Here is a 22,878-nt window from a genome sequence, read left to right as displayed (position 1 = left end):
TCTGCATTTATAAAAATTGTACTGACGCTTCCTGTTTCCATTACAGCTGTCGTGATGTTTTTGTTTTAATACAGTTTGACTTTACTCGCGAAAAGAGTGGTTGGAAAGATGTTTAATGAAGGCTTAATGATAGGTTGACTTGAGGGCTGGAGTGGGGAAACACCGCTTTATAGGGCCTAAAACCAATTGTATGGTGGCCATAGAAGCAGCCCAATTTTTTTTTTTTTGACGGGCGTGGTCAAGTCAGTTCAATGTGCCCCTAAGCATGAGACATTCACATTGAATTGACTGTCGATCCATGTTTGTTTACTGATTACAGCTGTGTGGTTGCTTTAGATACAGGTTCCTCGGTCATTTGGATTATGACTCATGTTACATGGTTTGATCAAATTCTGGCCCTAAACTAACTTTTATATATATATATTTTTTAAGTTTCTCATAACCTATTTATTAATATCTAATTACATTGTTATCCAATCATCAAAGTGTTCTTTTATACTTGCTTTTGGGTTTGCTTTTTTGACTTTACAGTGAGTTTTTTTTTGGTTGTAAGTTTTGAATTAACAGAGCCTTAAATTATTTCAGTCTTATGTTGGTTTCTGTGTGGTCATTCTGTCTCGTACTTTCAACTCTTCACCACAAGTACTGCCATGTAGTACAAATCTGATACTAAGATTGAAGGACACTGACCTGATCATGTGGTCACAAGTTTGGAATGTTGATTCGAATGGTCTTACATTTCTGGTTAAGACTTCATTGCAGACTGAAACACACTATATATAGAATATTGTTTCCTACTTCACATCAAATGTAAATCCCTTTATGCAAGGTGCTGTCTGTCCTTCCATTGCACATAATGAGAACTGGCACATTTTGAGCTGGCTCAATATTCAAATGACCCGACTTGAGTGGCCTTGAGGTTGGGCCATTCTGAATATGTGGTAGAACATATGAGTTTCTGTCATGTAGAAAGAATAGTCTGTTCTATATAGTATATTTCTATCTGCAACGTTTTGCGTTGAATATAGTAAGGCCAAATACTGTTACACAATCAGCCACAAGAGGGCAGCATTCTCTACATTATTTGAAAGCTAATCTAGCTCTGGAGGCTTTTTTAAAATGTATTTTTACATGTCAAACAACGTTTACATCCACAGTTTTTATACGACTAAAGTCATTGTATTAAACAAAACCACAACAGCTGTGATGGAGACAGGAAGTGTCTGCGTAATTGTATAAATGCCGACAGATAATTTGTTCGTTCCACATGTTGGGATCTTTTTGTGTCGGTAAAATCAATTATGCGGGAAATACCAGTGGAAACGCCTTTATGCGCAAATATTGAGTTAATCATCTCGAAGTACATTTGGAGTCGCGATGATATGACGTGTGGTCCTCCCACTACGACTCGGGAAACCATGTACTTTATTATGTTACAGATTAAATAAATTATGATTAACTTCACAGGGTGGTGAAAGTGCACGGTAATGAGTTTGATGCTGCTTTCCAATATATTGAGGGTCTTGTTCTGGTGACATGATGGTCGATGCTTGACTGCCGTTTGCCAGATACAATTATGATCGTTTTTATCCATAATCTCATCATGTAGTAGACAAAACAACCCGCACAGCCTACTCGCACTGTATATGCTAGATGTTGGCCAGAAAACACGTGCAAAGACCAGAGTAAACTACGTTTGCTATTTAACACAACAGGTTTGTTTTGACAAAACTAACCGTGGAGTTGAAAATGCGATGGAAACACATTTATAGATTTATTCGGTACATAGAACTTAAGCGAAAAAGTAAATGTTGTGTGCACTATATCATCAACCAAACGTATTTGTTGCCGATAGAAATCAGCGCATGTATATTTTTTATTTGTTTAACCTGCGCCTAGTTAAAAGGTTAAATAAAACATAATAAATGCACTGATGTTTATCGGCAACAAATCCGTTTGGTGGAAACACCACTAGTGGGAAATGCGCATAATTTATTTATGTCGCAAGAAAATCTGTCGCCAATTAAATGGAAACCTACCTACTGGAGACATTTTCAAAATGGTCATAGACAAACTACTCTTTCTTCATTAGATCAACACCGCCACACTTATTTTTATGAAGAAAAGAAATGTCTAGACTGCAAGTTCATATCCAAACCTGTAGGTGGCAGAGAGATGTATTCTTTAGCGGAAATGCCAAGGAAATGAAAGAAACACGTGACGCCAGGCTACTGAAATTTGTAAACAAACACATGGGACATGTACAAGTACTGCAAATTACATTTGATACATGAGCAACCATGAAGAGGGTATTTGTAACTGTAGGAACAACAAGCTTTGATGACCTAATCGAACGTGTTACTTCCCCTGAAGCTGTTCAAGTGAGTATGATATGTGATAGCTACAGAAACTAACGTTAGCTAGCTAGTCAACTGTCCTTAAAAAATAGACAATAATAATCTGAGTAGACGTGTCCTACCCTCACACTAAGATATTTTTTTAGAAAGTTATGCATCTCTCTCTTGAAGGAGTTGAAAGCCCGCGGCTATCAACATTTAGTCCTGCAGGTTGGACAAGGCTCCATTCTCCCAGATTCAGACAGCTGTCACGAGCTCACGTTGGAGGCTTTCCGATTCAAGGATTCCATTGCTGAAAATATCAAATGTGCCGACCTGGTTATCAGCCATGCTGGTGTGTATCTATCTTTAAAGAAATGAAACAAACTAGGTAAACTACCATACCATTGTGCTGGTCTATGATGTTGATGAATTATAATGACTTGTCTTGTATTTTCAGGGGCAGGTAGTTGCCTGGAGACCCTTGGTGCAGACAAGCCACTGCTAGTGGTGGTCAATGACAAACTAATGGACAATCACCAGCTAGAGCTGGCCAGACAGCTACACCAAGACTCACACCTACTCTACTGCACCCCCAGGTCAGTGTAAATCCTCATGTGCAACTTGATCATGAGGACTCACTTGGTCAATATGACATATTGTATATGTACAGTTCTGCTAATAAAGTCCTAGAGTTGTGTGAAACAAACTGTGATTGAAACTGTGATTGAAATTCAGTGGGTCAACATACCCTTTTCTCTCAAATGATTTCACAGCACTCTTACTAAGACTCTGAAGACAATGGACCTTGCTGTTCTCTCATCCTTCTTACCTGGACAACCAAAGCATTTTGCCAATTTCCTGGACAGGGCCCTTGGTGTTCAATGATTCCAACGGAGGGCAGTCTCTGAGGTCAACTCAGTGTTCTCTTATGGACTCTGGAGATGTTTTGTGCTCTTCTTCTTCTTCATGTGGCTTTCCAGCAGACTAGACGCTGTGTTGCATACTGCCTTTCACAGGTCAGAGTGGGGATTGCAAATTTTGGTCACAAAAACAAAAAAGGTGAATGAGATAATCTTAAATTGCACCACCATCTAACCCAGCACCTATACACGATCACCAAAAACCAACCACCCCATCCCACTACGTTGGCCCTAAACAATCCTACACCATGCTGTCGGTCTGGGAGGATGGAACCCCTTCTCTCAAAACTTCCTGTAGCTCTTCTGCACTAAAATCTCTCACCCCAAAATATTTCTCTGCTACTGCAACGACCACATATATCTTCTGTGATTTCCGCTCCATCAGCTCAGTACAGTTGATCACCATGGCTATGATGTTTGCTCTCTGAAATCTTTGCGATGAACTGGAAGTGCGTTTGGCCAGAGGATAGTCTGGGCCTCGCGTGCCTGGCTTCTAGTTTTTCCTATCAGTATGCAGAGCTAATACCAACTCAGGCAATTGCCTGGGGCCTTACATCATCATCATTTTGTTTTAATAATGTGCTATTAAGCAATTGTGACCATCTCTGTTTATGACAAACACTGTGGATTCTGTTTTCTTCCTGCAAATTTGGCTCTAGCTTTTGAGCAGTGGGCTCCCGAGTGGCGCAGCGGTCTAAGGTACTGAATCACAGTGCTAGAGGCGTCACAATAGACACTGGTTCAATCCCGGGCTGTATCACAACTGGCCGTGATCAGGAGTCCCATAGGGCGGCGCACAATTGGCCCAGCAGCGTCCGGGTTAGGGTTTGGCCGGTGTAGGCCGTCATTGTAAAGGATAATTTGTTCTTAACCAACTTGCCTAGTTAAATAAAGGTCAAATAAAAATACAATAAAAAATCCTATTATGACCCCATTCCTGAAGCGAATAATTACTTTGTTTCCCTCTACGACACTGACAAGCTCCTCAGGACACACATTTTTTTTCTACATACCTGATGATTTTCCTTTATGTTTTCCCAAACTTTCCAATTTCTGATACAACTGGGGAGCTAGGCCTAGCCTAGCTGAATGAGTTACTCCCCACAAAGGGCTTTATTACAAACAGAAATAGTCCTCAACACCCCTCCCCCTTCAGATGATCCCACAGGTAAAGAAGCCCAGAACTCTATAATGGCTGGCATAATTCAAAACTCTAGGAAAAGCAAAACAGGCTGAGACAACAATAGACAGGGTAATCTATTTATTGATTGATATTAAATTAATAACATAAAATTCCACCCTTTCATAGCACTGCATTTATATTTTTGTTCAGTATAGGTATTGTTTGATAAAGAAAATATCAAATATGTATTGACCCAGAATTTCCACATCGGTGGATCCCTAAAACCTCGGACTGCCCTGTGCCTGGGGCCTTCAAATCACTGTCTGTTAAAAGGTCTGATCTGGCCATGTTCTATTTTAACCAGTTGGAGAAAGGTTGATTAGGTATTGGATGCTGGTGTAAGGGGTATATTTTCAACTCGAAATGAGAAGGAAAAACATGGATGTACACTAAGTATACAAAACATTAAGAACATCTGCTCTTTCCATGACATAGATTGACCAGGTGAAAGCTTATTGGTGTCACTTGTTAAATCCACTTCAATCAGTGTAGATGAAGGAGAGGAGACAGGTTAAAGAAGGATGTTTAAGCCTTGAGACAATTGAGATGTGGTTTGTCTATGTATGTGTGCCATTCAGAGTGAATGGGCAAGACAAAATGTTCTTAATGTTTGGAGTACTCAATGTACTGAGTGTAGATACAGTATATTATAAATCATATGCTGATTATTTGTTTTGAACAGAACAAATTGTAAATATATATCATTTGATGCACTATATATACAAAAGTATGTGGATACACACTCAAACTAGTGGATTCGGTTATTTCAGCCACACCCATTGCTGGTAAGGGTATAAAATCGAGTACACAGCCATGCATTCTCCATAGACCGACATTGGCAGTAAAATGGCATAACTGAAGAGCTCAGTGACTTTCAACATGGCACCGTCATAGGATGCCACCTTTCCAACAAGTCAGTTCGTCAAATTTCTGCCCTGCTAAAGCTGCCCCGGTCAACTGTGAAGTGGTCGGCCACACAAGCTCACAGAACGGGACCGCCTTCAGCACTCGTTTGCAACACTCACTACCGAGTTACAAATTGCCTCTGGAACCAAAGTCAGCACAATAACTGTTCATTGGTAGCTTCATGAAATGGGTTTCCATGGCCGAGCAGCCGCACACAAGACTAAGATCACCATGCGCAATGCCAAGCGTCAGCTGGAGTGGTATAAAGCTCGCTGCCATTGGACTCTGGAGCAGTGGAAACGCGTTCTCTGGCGTGATGAGTCACGCTTCACCATCTGGCAGTTTGACGGACAAATCTGGGTTTGGCGGATGCCAGAAGAACGCTACCTGCCCCAAAGCATAGGACCAACTGTAAAGTTTGGTGGAGGAGGAATAATGGTCTGGGGCTGTTTTTAATGGTTTGAGTTAGGCCCCTTAGTTCAAGTGAAGGGAAATCAACCCTACAGCATGCAATGACATTCTAGACGATTCTGTGCTTTCAACTTTGTGGCAACAGTTTGGGAAGGCCCTTTCCTTATTCAGCATGATAATGCCCCCATGCACAAAACGATGACCATAAAAAATGGTTTGTTGATAAGAACTTGACTGGCCTGCACAGAGCCCTGACCTCAACTTCATCAAACACCTTTGGAATGAATTAGAACGCGACTGCGCGTCAGGCCTAATTGCCCAACATCAGTGCCCGACCTCCCTGCAGCAATGTTCCAACGTCTAGTGGAAAGCCTTCCCAGAAGAGTGGAGGCTGTTATAGCAGCAAAGGGGGGACCAACTCCTTATTAATGCCCATGATTTTGGAATGAGATGTTCAACAAGCAAGTGTCCACATACTTTTAGCCATGTAGTGTATATTAAATCTGTTTTATAAGACTTGGCTCATTGTTCATATTTGCTATTGTCTTGATACGATTGTTGTGTTGTCTGTAAGTGTGATTCAGCTTGTCCTTCACGCCTCATGACACTAGTCAGCACACTGTAATAAGGCTGGCATAGGCAGGAGTAGGACTGCTCTCTGGCATCAAAACTAACACCACATCCTGTTCAGACGGAGATTAAGACAGACAGTAAGCAGGCGCCAAAATGAAAGAAGCAAATTGTTGACCAGACCAACAAAAGAAAAGAGAACAATCTCCTTTAACGTCACAATTAATATTATGACTTCATAATCATGTATCCAATCCATGGAATGTTTATCAAAAATCTTTTGCAACTTAGGCTTCTCATTCTCGCGAGGGACTCCGGTTTCTCACAGCTTCTTGAATGATGTTCATCTGTATTAAACACAGAGGTAAGACCAAAGTCATATTATGAATTCAACTAGTTTCACATTTGATCTTTTCAGTGTTTCAGTGAAATAATTTCCTTATTTTTATCCTATCCTCCTTTTGCAGACAATGGCCAATACCAACTGCCATGTGTTTCTCCTGCTGCAGTACATGAGAGCTAAGATGGGCCTGCTGGAGACGGGTGGGTTCAGAGGGGGGGTCATCAGGGAGGGTGGAATGAAGGCCTGGGGGATGATGATGACTGTTTCCTGATTGAAATGCTGCTGTGCCAATGGTCCCCAAGACCATTGCTCTTACAGGCAAGGTGGGGCTTGAGTCTATCCAAAGTTTAGTGCCACAGTTGTAGCTAAAGCAGGGAATGTGGATGGAGAGTGTTGATGTGAGAATCATGGATCTGGTTGGGGGTGCCGAAACGTGTGTGGGGGGGTTCACCAGAGGCTGGCGTTAAATATTTCACACTGCTCAACTCCAATGGTGTCTGCTTACACCTCCTGCTACACTCAACGCTGGGTTAGAGCAAGGCCAAGAGGAAGCCTCCTGCAGTAGTGATGCTAGTACCACTCTCATTAGCACTGACATTAATGGGGCTTGCTGATGAGTGGGTGTGACCATCGCAAGACTATCAGCTGTAAATCACAAACAACCATCTCTAATGGACACCAAGCATGTTATATTCAACCAGTCTTGGTTCTCTCTGCGACAGATAGACACATTTAAGACAAATCTATGTGTGTTGCAGAGCTGGTGGATCTGTGTGATGACCACGGGGCTCTGAAGCTCTTTCTGTCCCAGCAGCCTCAGGAGTGTGCCAGCTGACTACTTCCTTACATTTTGCACTGTTAATCATGAGTTCTATGAAAGTAGAACCTCTAGAGTGGACAAGGCCTCTATGAAACTATTTCTAATTGTCACAAAAGGAGTTTCTATCTATACATGGCTCTTCTTTGTTTTTAAGTATTTGTTTATCTTATCAGGAAACCCAAAGGATGGTGCCTATGTTTCCATCACCCCCTTAGTGGCCAACCCAGACCCTGCACTTCTGAGTAACTATAAACTCTGCTTGTTAATTATGTGTGTGCATTCGCATAAAGTAGTTCATGTGTATCTTCTGTAGGATGGATTTGTTTACCTTCTGTCTTAGTGTGTGTATATATGTTGAACCTGTTTGTTTGTGTTTTAGAGAGCCTGCAGACTCAGACTGACAGTCTGGAGAGGGCTCGTCTCAGACAGCTCCACTCTCAGGAGGACCGCATAGCCAAGGAGGTGCCCTCTCAGGCCCAACCCACACAGACTGTGCTCCATCAATTACTTGGGCATATAGAAGTTGAAAAAAATATATATACAGTACCAGTCAAAAATTTGGACACACCTACTCATTCAAGGGTTTTTCTTTATTTTTACCTATTTTCTACATTGTAGAATAATAGTGAAGACATCATAACTATGAAATAACACATGGAATCATGTCGTAACCAAAAAAGTGTTAAACAAATCAAAATATATTTTAGATTCTTCAAAGTAGCCACCCTTTGCCTTTGTGACAGCTTTGCACACCCTTGGCATTTTCTCAACCAGCTTCACCTGGAATGCTTTTCCAACGGTCTTGAAAGAGTTCCCACATATGCTGAGCACTTGTTGGCTTCTTTTCCTTCACTCTGCGGTCCAACTCATCCCAATCCATCTCAATTGGGTTGAGGTCGGGTGATTGTGGAGGCCAGGTCATCTGATGCAGCACTCCATCACTCTCCTTGGTCAAATAGCCCTTACACAGCCTGGACGTGTGTTGGGTCATTGTCACAGCCTGGAGGTGTGTTGGGTCATTGTCCTGTTGAAAAACAACTGATAGTCTCACTAAGCGCAAACCACATGGGATGGCTTATCATTGAAGAATGCTGTGGTAGCCATGCTGGTTAAATGTGCCTTGAATTCTAAATAAATCACAGACGGTTTCACCAGAATTACACCATCACACCTCCTCCATGCTTCACAGTGGGAACCACACATGCAGAGATCATCCGTTCACATACTCTGCGTCTCACAAAGACACCGGTTGGAACCAAAAATCTTGAATTTGGACTCATCAGACCAAAGGAGAGATTTCCACTTGTCTAATGTCCATAGCTTGTGTTTCTTGGCCCAAGCAAGTCTCTGGTGTCCTTTAGTAGTGATTTCTTTGCAGCAATTCAACGATGATGTCCTGATTCACGCAGTCTCCTCTGAACAGTTGATGTTGAAATGTGTCTGTTACTTAAACTCTGAAGCATTTATTTGGGCTGCAATTTCTGAGGCTGGTAACTCTAATTAACTTATCCTCTGCAGCAGAGGTAACTCTGGGTCTTCCTTTGCTGTGGTGGTCCTCATGAGAGACAGTTTCATCAGCGCTTGATGGTTTATGACTGCACTTGAAGAAACTTTCAATATTCTTGAACTTTTCCTGATTGACTGACCTTCATGTCTTAAAGTAATGATGGACTGTCATTTCTCATTGCTTTTTTGAGCTTTTCTTGCCATAATATGGACTTGGTCTTTTACCAAATAGGGCTATCTTCTGTATACCACCCCTACCTTGTCACAACACAACTGATTGGCTCAAACACATTAAGAAGGAAAGACATTCCACAAATTAACTTTTAACAAGGCACACCTGTTAATTGAAATGCATTCCAAAGAAATACCTCTGGAAGCTGGTTGAGAGAATGCCAAGAGTGTGCACAGATGACATCAAGGCAAAGGGTGGCTACTTTGAAGAATCTCAAATCTAAAATATATTTTGATTAGTTTAACACTTTTTTGGTTACTGCATGATTGTGTATGTGTTATTTCATTGTTGTGAGGTATTCACTCTTATTCTACAATGTAGAAAATAGTCAAATTAAAGAAAAACCCTTTAATGAGTAGATGTGTCCAAACTTTTGACTGGTACTGTAAGTCTTAGAAGTGTTTTTTATTTATTTTTGTGCCCAACATTTGTGCTGTGTCCCAAAGGCTAAGAGCCAGGGCCGTGCGGTACATATTGACGCCCCTGACGACGAACGCTCCAATCGCCGGACTTGAGGCAGGAAGAGAAGGAACTGTGAGAACCTGTCAATCTTACAATCATTTATATATAAATGAAGGTGTAAATATGATCTAGTGGACCCCGAGTCATCAAAGTCTAAGCTAGCCAATAGTCATCAGTGTTGAATAATACAGTCGTCATGAACCCTTCGTAGAACTCTTAATCAAAACAACAATCCTGGGATTCTTGTGTGACCACAATCATACCAAACCAGACCCTGTTATACACTGGATTGTGTAGGGGTACATTTTTGGGTTTGATCCTCTTTGTGTATCCCCATTCAGACCAAAGGTAAGTCCTGGGTCTGTATTGCATTGTGGAAAATGCAATGATCATTGTCAATGATTCACAGTGAACAAAGTTGTTGTACCAAATATGACCGGAGGGGAGAGATAAGATTCAACAGGCCCAGTGAAGTAGTTTTTGTTTGTTTACGCAAGAGTGCCTATGATGGTGCTGCTAATGTGAATAATTATTCACATTTTCAGTGGAATAACTTGCTTGTCTTTACAGACTTGTCTGGATAAAACAATGTTTTTGATCTGTAATGGGTGCTATAAAAAGCCATATTATTCATATATACATATATTCTAGAAATCTTATGACTATAGATAGAAATAGAAGTCTCTTATCCAATTGTTAAACTCCCATGTCCAATACGCTTTAAGTTCTGTTTTAAGATGGTCCCTTGAAATTAAGTGCCAGGTGATGTCACTTTCTGCTTCTGTGATTGGTGGGTATGAATACCTGTTTGTTACCAAACTTTAATCAGTTGGCAAAATTGGATGAAAATAACTGAATTGGGATAAATATATTAGGAAATGGAGCTCTGACATCACTGTTTATTTTCCAAGAGTGAGAGTTTTGTTTTGTGTCTCTTAATCTTTCTTTTCATCTAGGTGTTATTGTAATAATTATGTCTTGCAATATGATCAACATACCTATTTGGCTTTTTGAGGCTTTCCCCAAGATTTTTTTTCTTTTAAATTAATTTATCTTGACCAGTGAGTGAACTTTAAATTAGGGGTGGTATGTTCAGGCGAACTAACTGCGGGACTGACTGAGTGATGTGACAGTGTGCCAGTCTCTCTGCTAAAGGTTTATTAAGCCACCTCTGGTGGGTGGCTTGGCACTGTGAAACGGGAAGTCATGGGTGAAATGCCAGCAGGTGGTTCCTCCCAGTGTTTGTGGTTTACCATATCTTCTAAGTTATGTACAGGCCTGGATCAGATGGTTTCAATGGCTCCATAGTGTACGTGCCTGGTAACATTTGGCACATTGTTGTTGGTGGTGTGACTGCCTGGGGGGTTTTGAGGACGAGTTGCCAGAGTGTGGAGGCTAGCATTTCGGCAGAATATTGTGAAGTAACTTATTCTCTTGCCGCTGGTAGATGGCTATGAGCCAGAGTTTGATTAGTAAAAGATTACTACCTTCCCTCCTTAAAATCACTGGATTCATTGGTTCATGTATGCCTGTGAAAAGCCCATTAACAGCAATGAACAAAGTCCTTGATTTTTCTTCACCACAGCAACCATTGTGTTGAAGTGCCACTTGAAGTGTATTTTTCAACCATTTATTCCTAAACTGGAACAAACACCTCAAGAAAGGGAAGAAGGATGCATTTTAGAAGTGTTTGTATAGGGCCACTGTGTCAAGCCATACTTGTGTAGGCCATTACAGCAGTGTTTTGCAGATATCCTAACTAACCACTTGCTAAAATAAGGAAGTGAGTCAGCTGTTGTTCAAGGTTATACTGAGAGTCTAGACGTCATATTGAAAGATTGAGAGTTGTGACAGGAAACTCAGAAAGGATGCTCTTTGAGCAACTAATCATCAGTGGTGGAAGAAGTACCCAATTGTCATACTTGAGTAAAAGTAAAGATACCTCAAGTAAAAGTGAGTCACCCAGTAAATACTACTTGAGTAAAAGTCCAGTATTTGGTTTTAAATATACTTAAGTATCAAAAGTAAATGTAATTGCAAAAATGTACTTAAGTATCAAAAGTAAAAATATAAATCATTTCAAATTCCTTACGGATAGCCAGGGGCACACTCCAATACTCAGACATCATTCAGAAACAAAGCATTTGTGTTTAGTGAATTGCCAGATCAGAGTCAGTAGAGATGACCAGGGAGGTTCTCTTGATAATTGCGTGAATTAGATCATTTCTGTCCTGCTAAGTATTCAAAATGTAACAAGAACTTTTGGGTGTCAGGGAAAATGTATAGAGTAAAAAGTACATAATTTTCTTTAGTAATGTAGTAAACTAAAAGTAGCCAAAAAATGTTATAGTAATGTACAGATAACCCAAAAAACTCTTTAATAAGTAGTATTTTAAAGTAGTTTTACTTAAGTACTTTACACCACTGCTGATCATTTGATATTTTCATTAGCCTACTTAGTAAATTATAACATTTTGTATGAAAACATGATTTAGTGTGCCATTCTAACGTCATCATGAACTTTGGAGATGGATTAACTATTCCAATAAGTGTAATCAGTCTTTGCTCTTTGCTGCAAAATTGCTTGCTTTGGTTGCTATCAGTCACTTTATACAACCCTTGTTTCAAATTGTACCTTGAGAGACATCTCGTGGAATGTTCTAACATGAAAAACGACACTTATGAAATGACTCCTCCAGTTCAATTGTGGAGAGGTTGCTCTCTATTCTGATCATTTAGATTAGAGTTAGCTGGTTCAGACTGGCTTTGTATGTCTGCCTAAATGGGTAACACATGATATTTTTGTGGACATAAACATGTGTTAATCTAATATGTATTCAGGAGTTAGAATCTAGTGGTTAAGCTTTTCTCCTCTCTAGTTTCTCCAGCAGCTACAACGATTACATCGAGCACATTCAAAGGTTATTCAAACATTTAAAAGTAAAGTCTAATGAAATATGTAATGGTATTTCAAAAGTTATTATGACATGTGCAAGGGGAAATGTTTCAGGCTGATGCAATTTCAGTGACCAGCAGTCTATAGCTCTAAGCGATGTGCTAACAAGGCTGACTAGTCATTGCTCTGAGCTTGTTTTGTGTGCCTGGATGTGTTTTTACCAGCTGCTGCATGATAATGCTGGTACAGCAGTCCCCTCTCCCAGTGGAACTGGGGCAACTATGACTGAGAGCTGTCATCATTAATCGAGGTGAATCTTGGGTAACTATCCCCCTCACCATTCACTGATAGTTGATTTAATTCCCTTCACAGATCTTTCAGTCAATGGCATTACCTCCTGATATTATAGACCCATATAAGGCCCAAGATCTGAATCAACTCCTTGTTCTATAAAAACAGCTATTGCTGATTAGATTGATATCTCTTCCCTAAATAAATATTCAGCTACTTCACCCTCACAGGGGAATGAGATAATTAATATGGGCCTTAGTTTAGCTAATGAACAAATTAATACAGTTAAACAAAGGTCCAGTGAAATGCGGTAGTCACCTCTTTCCAGAACATAAACCAAACAAACTGACAGGGAGGACTCTCCACTTCTTTCAACAGAAAGTTGTTGACATGTGTGAGTTTAAGAACTAAGTGCACTAAAACAATATCACACAGGATGTGACTGTCTAGGTGGCAGCAGCAATTTTAGCAACAAATGTACATTAATAATAAGTAGGATTGTGTTGAGATAAAACTTTTTCCACATTTTGTTATGTTATAGCCTTATTCTAAAATTGATGAAATTATATTTTTTCCTCAGCGATCTACACACTACCACATAATGACAAGGTTTTTAGAAATTTTTGCACATTTATAAAACTTTAAAACAGAAATAATGTATTTACATTAGTATTCAGACCCTTTGTTATGAGACTCGAAATTGAGCTCAGGTGCATCCTGTTTCCAATCATCATCCTTGAGATGTTTCTACAACTTGATTGGAGTCCACCTGTGGTAAATTCAATTGATTGGACATGATTTGGAAAGGCACACATCTGTCTATATAAGGTCCCACAGTTTATTTATTTTATCTAACCTTTATTTATCTAGGCAAGTCAGTTAAGAACAAATTCTTAGTTACAATGATGGCCTACCAAAAGGCAAAAGGCCTTCTGCGGGGACGGGGGCCTGGGATTAAAAATAAAAAATAAATACAATATAAATATAGGACAAAGCACACATCACAACAAGAGAGACAAAATACTCCTAAATAAAGAGATACCTACCTAAGACAACAACATAGCAAGGCAGCAACACATGACAACACAGCATGGTAACAACACAACATAACAACAACATGGTAGCAACACAAAACATGGGTACAAACATTGGGCACAGACAACAGCACAAAGGGCAAGGAGGGAGAGACAAAGCAGCCACAACTGTCAGTAAGAGTGTCCATGATTGAGTCTTTGAATGAAGAGATTGCGACAAAACTGTCCAGTTTGAGTGTTTGTTGCAGCTCGTTCCAGTCGCTAGCTGCAGCAAACTGAAAAAAGGAGCGAACCAGGGAGGTGTGTGCTTTGGGGACATTTAACAGAATGTGACTGGCAGAACGGGTGTTGTATGTGGAGGATGAGGGCTGCAGTAGATATCTCAGATAGCGGGGAGTGAGGCCTAAGAGGGTTTTATAAATAAGCATCAACCAGTGGGTCTTGCGACGGGGAAAGGTATACAGAGATGACCAGTTTACAGAGGAGTATAGAGTGCAGTGATGTGTCCTATAAGGAGCATTGGTGGAAAATCTGATGGCCGAATGATAAATAACATCTAGCCCCTCGAGAGCACCCTTACCTGCCGATCTATAAATGATGTCTCTGTAATCTAGCATGGTTAGGATGGTCATCTGAATCAGGTTTAGTTTGGCAGCAGGGGTGAAAGAGGAGCGATTACGATAGAGGAAACCAAGTCTAGATTTAACTGTAGCCTGCAGCTTTGATATGTGCTGAGAGAATGACAGTGCACCGTCTAGCCATACTCCAAAGTACTTGTATGAGGTGACTACCTCAAGCTCTAAACACTCAGAGGTAGTAATAACACATGTGGGAAGAGGGCCATTCTTCTTACCAAACCACATGACCTTTGTTTTGGAGGTGTTCAGAAAAAGGTAAGGGGAGAGAAAGCTTGTTGGACACTAAGAAAGCTTTGTTGCAGAGCATTTAACACAAAGTCCGGGGAGCGGCCAGCTGAGTATAAGACTGTATCATCTGCATATAAATGGATGAGAGAACTTCCTACTGCCTGAGCTATGTTGTTGGTGTAAATTGAGAAGAGCGTGGGGCCTAGGATTGAGCCTTGGGGTACTCCCTTGGTGACAGGCAATGGCTGAGACTGCAGATTTTCTGACTTTATACACTGCACTCTTTGAGAGAGGTAAATAGCTAACCATGCCAAAGACCCCTCAGAGACACCAAATGGAATGGCCAAAAGCTTTGGCCAAGTCAATAAAAATAGCAGCACAATATTGCTTAGACTCAAGGGCAATGGTGACATCATTGAGGACCTTTAAGGTTGCAGTGACACATCCATAACCTGAGTGGAAACAAGATTGCATACCCAAGAGAGTAAAGAGTAACTAACTTTGGCATTCCGGATAGCCTGAGTCCACTTATTTCTCATTTGCCTGAACGATAGCCAGTCAGCTTGAGTATGCGTGTGCAGAGACTTTCGCCAAATGCAATTCTTGATGTGGAGTAACTCCACAAGATCACGGTCAAACCAGGGGCTGAACCTGTTTATAATTCTAATTTTCTTTATGGGGGCGTGTTTAATACCACTGAAAATATCAAAAAAGAAGGTCCAAGCGTCTTCGACAGAGGGGATCAAACTGATTTATACCATTTTACAAAGGCTAGTTCATGATGGAAGGCTTGCTCATTAAAGTTTTTTAGAAAGCGTCTATGACAAATCAGGACAAGTTGTTTCACTGAGCAGCCATTACGAACACAGGCTGTAAAACAGTGATCACTAAGGTAATTACAGTAAACACCAGACTGATACCTATCAGGATTATTTATGTTCTGCTTGTTGATTTATGATAAGGTTTATTGCTCTAATGCTTTGCTAAATAGTTCTTGTCCTCTCCTGTGTTTTTTCTTGATTTTTAAAGTGTTACCCAGTTTCCAATGTTTTAAAAGCTACATGCTAATGTATTGTACTGTCAAGGGGTTAAGAGTACAGACTGGTTGAGGAGGATATTTGAAGGGGAAGGGGGGGGGTCAAGGCCTTTGAACTCAGCAGGCTTGTTGCAATGACAGACATGGAAAATATTTAGACCTCACATGTTCCCTTGAAGTAAACAGACACTTTTCACACTCACACTCCCTGTAGGTCTCTCACTTCACCTCTCTTCTCTACCTCAGCCTTGTTGCTTAGGAGGCCAATAGTGTAAAAAGCTACTTTTGGCAATAAAACAAACTACTTTTAAAATCTTTAGATAGAATTACATTTACATAAATCTAAGTTGATTCGTAATATGCACAGGATACAGTGGGGTGTAAACGGTACAAGGAGGAAATGCTTACTCCTCTCAACAGTGCAGTAACAATAAAACAAATTTTTTTTAAACTTTAGAATTACATATACATAAATCTGAGTTTATTCGTCATATGCACAGGATACAGTGGGGAGTAAATGCTTAACAGTGCAGTGCAGCGACAATACAAATAAAATAAAAACAACTCAATAACAGTCTTGTTTATGTCTCAAAGACCCTTTTTATTTAAAGGTCCAATGCAGCCATTTCTATCTCAAAATTAAATCATTTCTGGGAATCAATTAAGCACCTTACTGTGATTGTTTTCTATTAAAATGGTCAAAAAGAAACAAAGCTAGCTTCTTAGCAAAGAGCAGTTTCTTAAGCAAGAATTTTGATAGGACTGTCTGGGAGTGGTCTGAGTGGGGAGGGGAAAACGGAAAACTACCTGTTATTGCCAGAGAGGTTTGGAACTCTATTTTTTATTTGTCTATTAACTAACAGGCCAAAACTGTATCCCCACCAAAACGAGCTGAAATGTCATGCAGTGTTTCCAAACAGCTCCTACACTAAAGGCTTCAATTTTCTCTTAAAGTAACACCCAAATCTAACTGCCTGTAGCTCAGGACCTGAAGCAAGGATATGCATATTCTTGATACCATTTGAAAGGAAACACTTTGAATTTGTGGAAATGTTAGATTAATGTAGGAGAATATTACCCATTAGATCTGGTAAAAGATAATACAAAGAAAAAACATGTTTGTTTTTTTGTACCATCATATTTGAAATGCAAGAGAAAGGCCATAATGTATTATTCCAGCCCAGGCACAATTTAGATTTTGGCCACTAGATGGAAGGAGTGTATGTGCAACGTTTTAGACTGATCCAATGAACCACTGCACTTCTGTTCAAAATTTTGTATGAAGACTTCCCAAATGTGCCTAATTGGTTCATTAATACATTTTCAAGTTCATAACTTTGCACTCTCCTCAAACAATAGCATGGTATTATTTCACTGTAATAACTACTGTAAATTGGATAGTGTAACAGAAATTAACAAGAATTTAAGCGTTCTGCCAATATCAGATATGTCTATGTCCTGGGAAATGTACTTGTTTACTTACAACCTCATGCTAATCACATTAGCTTACATTAGCTCAACCGTCCGATCGGGGGACCCACCAATCCTATAGAAGTTAAAAGACCTTCGGTAGAACTGTTTGTCCATCTTGAGATGCCGTAGCCAGTATACGCTTCCTCAAAATAGTCAGAATATATTTATGTTTTATTTAACTAGGCAAGTAAGTGAAGAACAAATTCTTATTTACAATGATGGCCTTATCTAAGATAACTAAAGAAATCTGTCATAATTTGTATTATTTCTTTTGCCGTGGAGATCTTAGCAACTAAGATGTTTGGTGCAGTATTTCTCAAGTGAAAAATGTACATGAAATCAAGTCCCTTAACGTTGAATGACAATAAACATTCAATTGAAGAATCCCTACTGTTGACCAATCACAGCCTCAAGAAAAAAAAATGTGTGGATAAAAACCCTTGCCGGAGGCCAAAACGAACAAACATTTCACAAAATGTCATCATAATATATGCACAAACTGTTCCGAACTGTTTCGGATGGGAAGCATGGGGATGCACTAAAAGGGTGTTATCATAATTTTCACAATTTCACAGTCATTCCAACCTCATATTGTGGAAATATCTATAAAACACAGGGAAATCAGGTTTTTGACTGCACTGGACAGTTGATAATCTCTTGCTTAGGAAGAGTATTTTATAAACTGCTAAAGCTACACAAGGTAGGGAATTAGGAGGGAATGTGCATGTCTCTGACAAATGTCTTGTGGATCCCAGCATCCAGAAAGAACAAAAACATTCTAATTTAGCAGGACATAATTGAATGATGCCCAGATTACTGTTTTAGAACAAAAGCACTATTCAGTCAAGACCCGTGTGGGGGCTGAGTTAGTCCAAGCAGAAAGCAACAACTGGGCAGAAGGTCAATAAACATAATAATTCTATCCGAAGGCAGTAGCCATTGGTGGATGTGACATTTGGGGAGAGAGCAATGATAATTGTATATCTCCAGACAACAGTAGCAGGGAACCATGAATGGCTGTGATCTAACCTGGCATTTACAGACAGGGCCCACCCACTTTTTGGCCATGTTGAAGAGGCAGGGAAAAAGGGGTCTATTTTTCACAAATCTGTATTAGCTCTGTGGCTCTGATGACATATGCCAGAATCTTGGTCCACCCTCTCTCAAATGTGTTTACTTGAACAGGAAATATTTTAAATGGTTGACTTAAATGGTTTTTTTACACAACAACAATCATACTACGCCTCATATTCATTCATATGGATTGGGGACATTGCTGCAGTAGCAAATTAATCTAGTTCGACAAAGATTTGATTCTTTAAGGAATTTATATAATTTATTGTCCAACCAACATAGTATAATCCCAGTGGTGCACTGAGATATTGTTTTCTCCTGAGTGGTGCAGTGGTCAAAGGCACTGCATCTCAGTGCTAGAGGCGTCACTACAGACCTTGGTATGATTCCAGGCTGTGTCACAACCGGCTGTGATCAGGAGTCCCATAGGGCAGCGCACCATTGGCCCAGCAGCGTCCGGGTTAGGGTTTGGCCGGTGTAGGCCGTCATTGTAAGTAAGAATTTGTTCTTAACTGACTTGCCTAGTTAAATAAAGGGTAAATAAATAAACACATTTCTCCAGGTTGGAGAGCACATCAGACTCTGAAACAAATTTACTAAATACAGACAGGCAAGAGTACTCCTCAGCTAGAGTCCCCCCTGGGGCCCTGCTAACAGTGCTATGAAAGGGCAGGATTTAATGTAATCATTTAATATCAAGCAATAAATGGATTACCCTGTTTATTGTTGTCTCAGCCTGTTTTGCTTTTCCTAGGGGTTTGAATTATGCCAGACATTATAGAGTTCTGGGCTTGGGTGAACCGTTTCATGTTTCAGTTTCTGTAGACTAGTTATACTGAACCAAAATATAAATGCAACATGTAAAGTGTTGGTTCCATGTTTCATGAGCTGAAATAAAAGATCCCAGAAATGTTCCATACACACAAAAGCTTATTTCTCAAAAATGTTGTGCACAAATGTGTTTACACCCCTGTTAGTGAGCATTTCTCCTTTGCCAAGATAATTAATCCACCTGACAGGTGTGGCAAATCAAAAAGCTGATTGAACAGCATGATCGTAACATAGGTGCACCTTGTGCTGGGAAAATAAAAGGCCACTCTAAAATGTGCAATGGGCACGTTCCCTCAAAACATTTCCAGAGCTGAACATTTCCAGAGCTGAAATTGTCCCAGTTCCATAGCCTGCATTCTCACCAGGCATGTCACCCATTGAGATGTGTCACACTGCATGAGGAAAAGGATGGCCACACCAGATACTGACTGGTTTTCTGATCCACGCCTCTACCTTTTTTTTAAGGTATCTGTGACCAACAGATGCATATCGGTATTCCCAGTCAGGGGAAATCCATAGATTAGGGCCTAATGAATTTCAGTTGACTGATTTCCTTATATGAACTGTAAGTCAGTAAAATCTTAGAACATGTGAAATAAAGTAAGGAGGATAAATTATGATATTCTTGGCAAGCATTTGTATTGAGTCAGTGTGTATGAATCAACTTCTACAGAGAACATTATTACAGATTCCCAGCCAAGCAAAACCAGTTTGATGTCAGATTCCACGCAAGGTTAATATTGTTCCCTATTCCTTAATCCAAATAAAACAAGCTAACATATTACCACAAATGAACCTATTAGCATTGAAAAAACATAATCTTGTGTTTTTCTAGTTATATCATGTTGTCTTGTTACTATACTGTATATCAACTACTTTTCTGTTGTTGTAGTCTGCGTTTGTGATGTTAGGGTTCACATTTTGAACTGTATGGATTAATTAGTTAGGGACAGGTCGAAAATGCATTGTGGGGAGGGGGGTCCCAACTCAAGGTGTCATAAAATAAATTGCACCCCCCTCACAATATTACAAATATTTCCACATGACCCTCCCCTTGTACTGTCAAATAAATTGCACACCCTCCCCCCTCATAGAACCAACAAAAAACATCATGTTTAGGAACACAAATAACTGTGACGACCTTGTGTTTATAAACGTGGATATCGACTTTGCCACTTCAGCATCATTTTGTGGCACATTCGATGTCATGCAGGGCTAAGGGCCAGAAGTTTAACGATTTGCTGACCACCACAGACAAGCTCACTCTCCCTGGCTGTTTCCTACACTAGTTGAAGTGGATTTAACAAGTGACATCAATAAGGGATCATAGCTTTCAACTCTATTCACCTGGTCAGTCTATTACATGTAAAAAGCAGGTGTTCTTAATATTTTGTACAGTCAGTGTATATTATTTCCATTCAGTACAAAGATTTGTAAAAGTGACCGGGGGTGCACAATAAAGTCTGGGATTTACAGCTCGCAGATATAGTGCGGGTATAGCCTCCAAGATGAGACTATTATGGGCAAAAGTGATAGATTATTTGTATTTGTCAAACGGCAGCCAACCATCGATCATCATGTCATCAGAATAAGACCTTCGATGTGTATTGAAAGGCGCATCAAGGTCATCACTTTCGCCACTCTGTGAAGTTCATTATTATTTATTTCATATATCACCTAATAAACTGCATGCTTTCTCATGATGTCGTGACTTTTTTTGGTACGGTTTTTGTACTTTACTCACGTTAAAAGGTTGGATGGAAACCTGGTTAATGTGAAGCCATTTTGAGGATGCTGAAATTATATTTTGAACGAATGTCCACATGACTACAGGATACCTTTGAAGTAGCCTAATCAGGTTAAAACATTGTGACTGCCAAAACATTGTGATATGCCACATATAAAAGGCAACATATTTTAAAAGTTAAATAATCCAAATTTAGGCTATACTGAAGTGTTAGGTTCTAGTTTTTATTTTATTTAACCTTTATTTCACCAGGTAGGCAAAATGAGAACAAGTTCTCATTTACAATTGCGACCTGGCCAAGATAAAGCAAAGCAGTTCGACACATACAACGACACAGAGTTACACTTGGAGTAAAACAAACATACAGTCAATAATACAGTAGAAACAAGTCTATATACGATGTGAGCAAATGAGGTGAGATAAGGGAGGTAAAGGCAAAAAAGGCCATGGTGGCAAAGTAAATACAATATAGCAAGTAAAACACTGGAATGGTAGATTTGCAGTGGAAGAATGTGCAAAGTAGAAATAAAAATAATGGGGTGCAAAGGAGCAAAATAAAATAAATAGAGTAGGGAAAGAGGTAGTTGTTTGGGCTAAATTATTGGTGGGCTATGTACAGGTGCAGTAATCTGTGAGCTGCTCTGACAGCTGGTGCTTAAAGCTAGTGAGGGAGATAAGTGTTTCCAGTGTCAGAGATTTTTGTAGTTCGTTCCAGTCATTGGCAGCAGAGAACTGGAAGGAGAGGCGGCCAAAGAAAGAATTGGTTTTGGGGGTGACCAGAGAGATATACCTGCTGGAGCGTGTGCTACAGGTGAGTGATGCTATGGTGACCAGCGAGCTGAGATAAGGGGGTCTTTACCTAGCAGGGTCTTGTAGATGACCTGGAGCCAGTGGGTTTGGCGACGAGAATGAAACAAGGGCCAGCCAACGAGAACGTACAGGTCGCAATGGTGGGTAGTATATGGGGCTTTGGTGACATAACGGATGGCACTGTGATAGACTGCATCCAATTTGTTGAGTAGGGTATTGGAGGCTATTTTGTAAATGACATCGCCGTGGTCGAGGATTGGTAGGATGGTCAGTTTTACAAGGGTATGTTTGGCAGCATGAGTGAAGGATGCTTTGTTGCGAAATAGGAAGCCAATTCTAGATTTAACTTTGAATTGGAGATGTTTGATGTGGGTCTGGAAGGAGAGTTTACAGTCTAACCAGACACCTAGGTATTTGTAGTTGTCCACGTATTCTAAGTCAGAGCCGTCCAGAGTAGTGATGTTGGACAGGCGGGCAGGTTCAGGCAGCGATCGGTTGAAGAGCATGCATTTAGTTTTACTTGTATTTAAGAGCAATTGGAGGCCACGGAAGGAGAGTTGTATGGCATTGAAGCTTGCCTGGATGGTTGTTCACACAGTGTCCAAAGAAGGGCCAGAAGTATACAGAATGGTGTCATTTGCGTAGAAGTGGATCAGAGACTCACCAGCAGCAAGAGTGACATCATTGATGTATACAGAGAAGAGAGTCGGTCCAAGAATTTAACCCTGTGGCACCCCCATAGAGACTGCCAGAGGTCCGGACAGCAGACCCTCCGATTTGAAACACTGAACTCTATCAGAGAAGTAGTTGGTGAACCAGGCGAGGCAATCATTTGAGAAACCAAGGCTGTCGAGTCTGCCGATGAGGATGTGGTGATTGACAGAGTCGAAAGCCTTGGCCAGATCAATCAATACGGCTGCACAGTAATGTTTCTTATCGATGGCGGTTAAGATATCGTTTAGGACCTTGAGCGTGGCTGAGGTGCACCCAAGTGCACTGGGGTAGGGGTAGCCAGGTGGAAAGCATGGCCAACCGTAGAAAAATGCTTATTGAAATTCTCAATTATAGTGGATTTATCAGTGGTGACAGTGTTTCCTATCTTCAATGCAGTGGGCAGCTGGGAGGAGG

The 22,878-nt window shown here is 40.3% G+C and overlaps 1 protein-coding gene across 2 annotated transcripts; it reads left to right on the top strand.

Moving 5' to 3' along the window:
- The first annotated feature begins 1,976 nt into the window (after positions 1–1,976).
- Positions 1,977–6,273, top strand: zgc:92907 (uncharacterized protein LOC436733 homolog). Of its 2 annotated transcripts, none has more exons than XM_064973814.1 (4): positions 1,977–2,381; positions 2,529–2,691; positions 2,797–2,935; positions 3,113–6,273. In XM_064973814.1, the coding sequence occupies exons 1-4, from the start codon at positions 2,301–2,303 to the stop codon at positions 3,222–3,224; spliced, it is 495 nt and encodes a 164-aa protein (XP_064829886.1). In that variant the 5' UTR covers positions 1,977–2,300; the 3' UTR covers positions 3,225–6,273. The 2 variants fall into 2 exon arrangements, with proteins under 2 accessions (XP_064829886.1, XP_064829887.1); XM_064973815.1 differs by having other exon boundaries at positions 2,293–2,381; positions 2,560–2,691.
- The last annotated feature ends 16,605 nt before the right edge of the window (positions 6,274–22,878 follow it).

Source organism: Oncorhynchus masou, chromosome 9 (genome assembly GCF_036934945.1).
Source record: "Oncorhynchus masou masou isolate Uvic2021 chromosome 9, UVic_Omas_1.1, whole genome shotgun sequence".
Lineage (NCBI taxonomy): Eukaryota > Metazoa > Chordata > Actinopteri > Salmoniformes > Salmonidae > Oncorhynchus > Oncorhynchus masou.
This window is presented reverse-complemented; position numbering and strand designations above follow the sequence as displayed.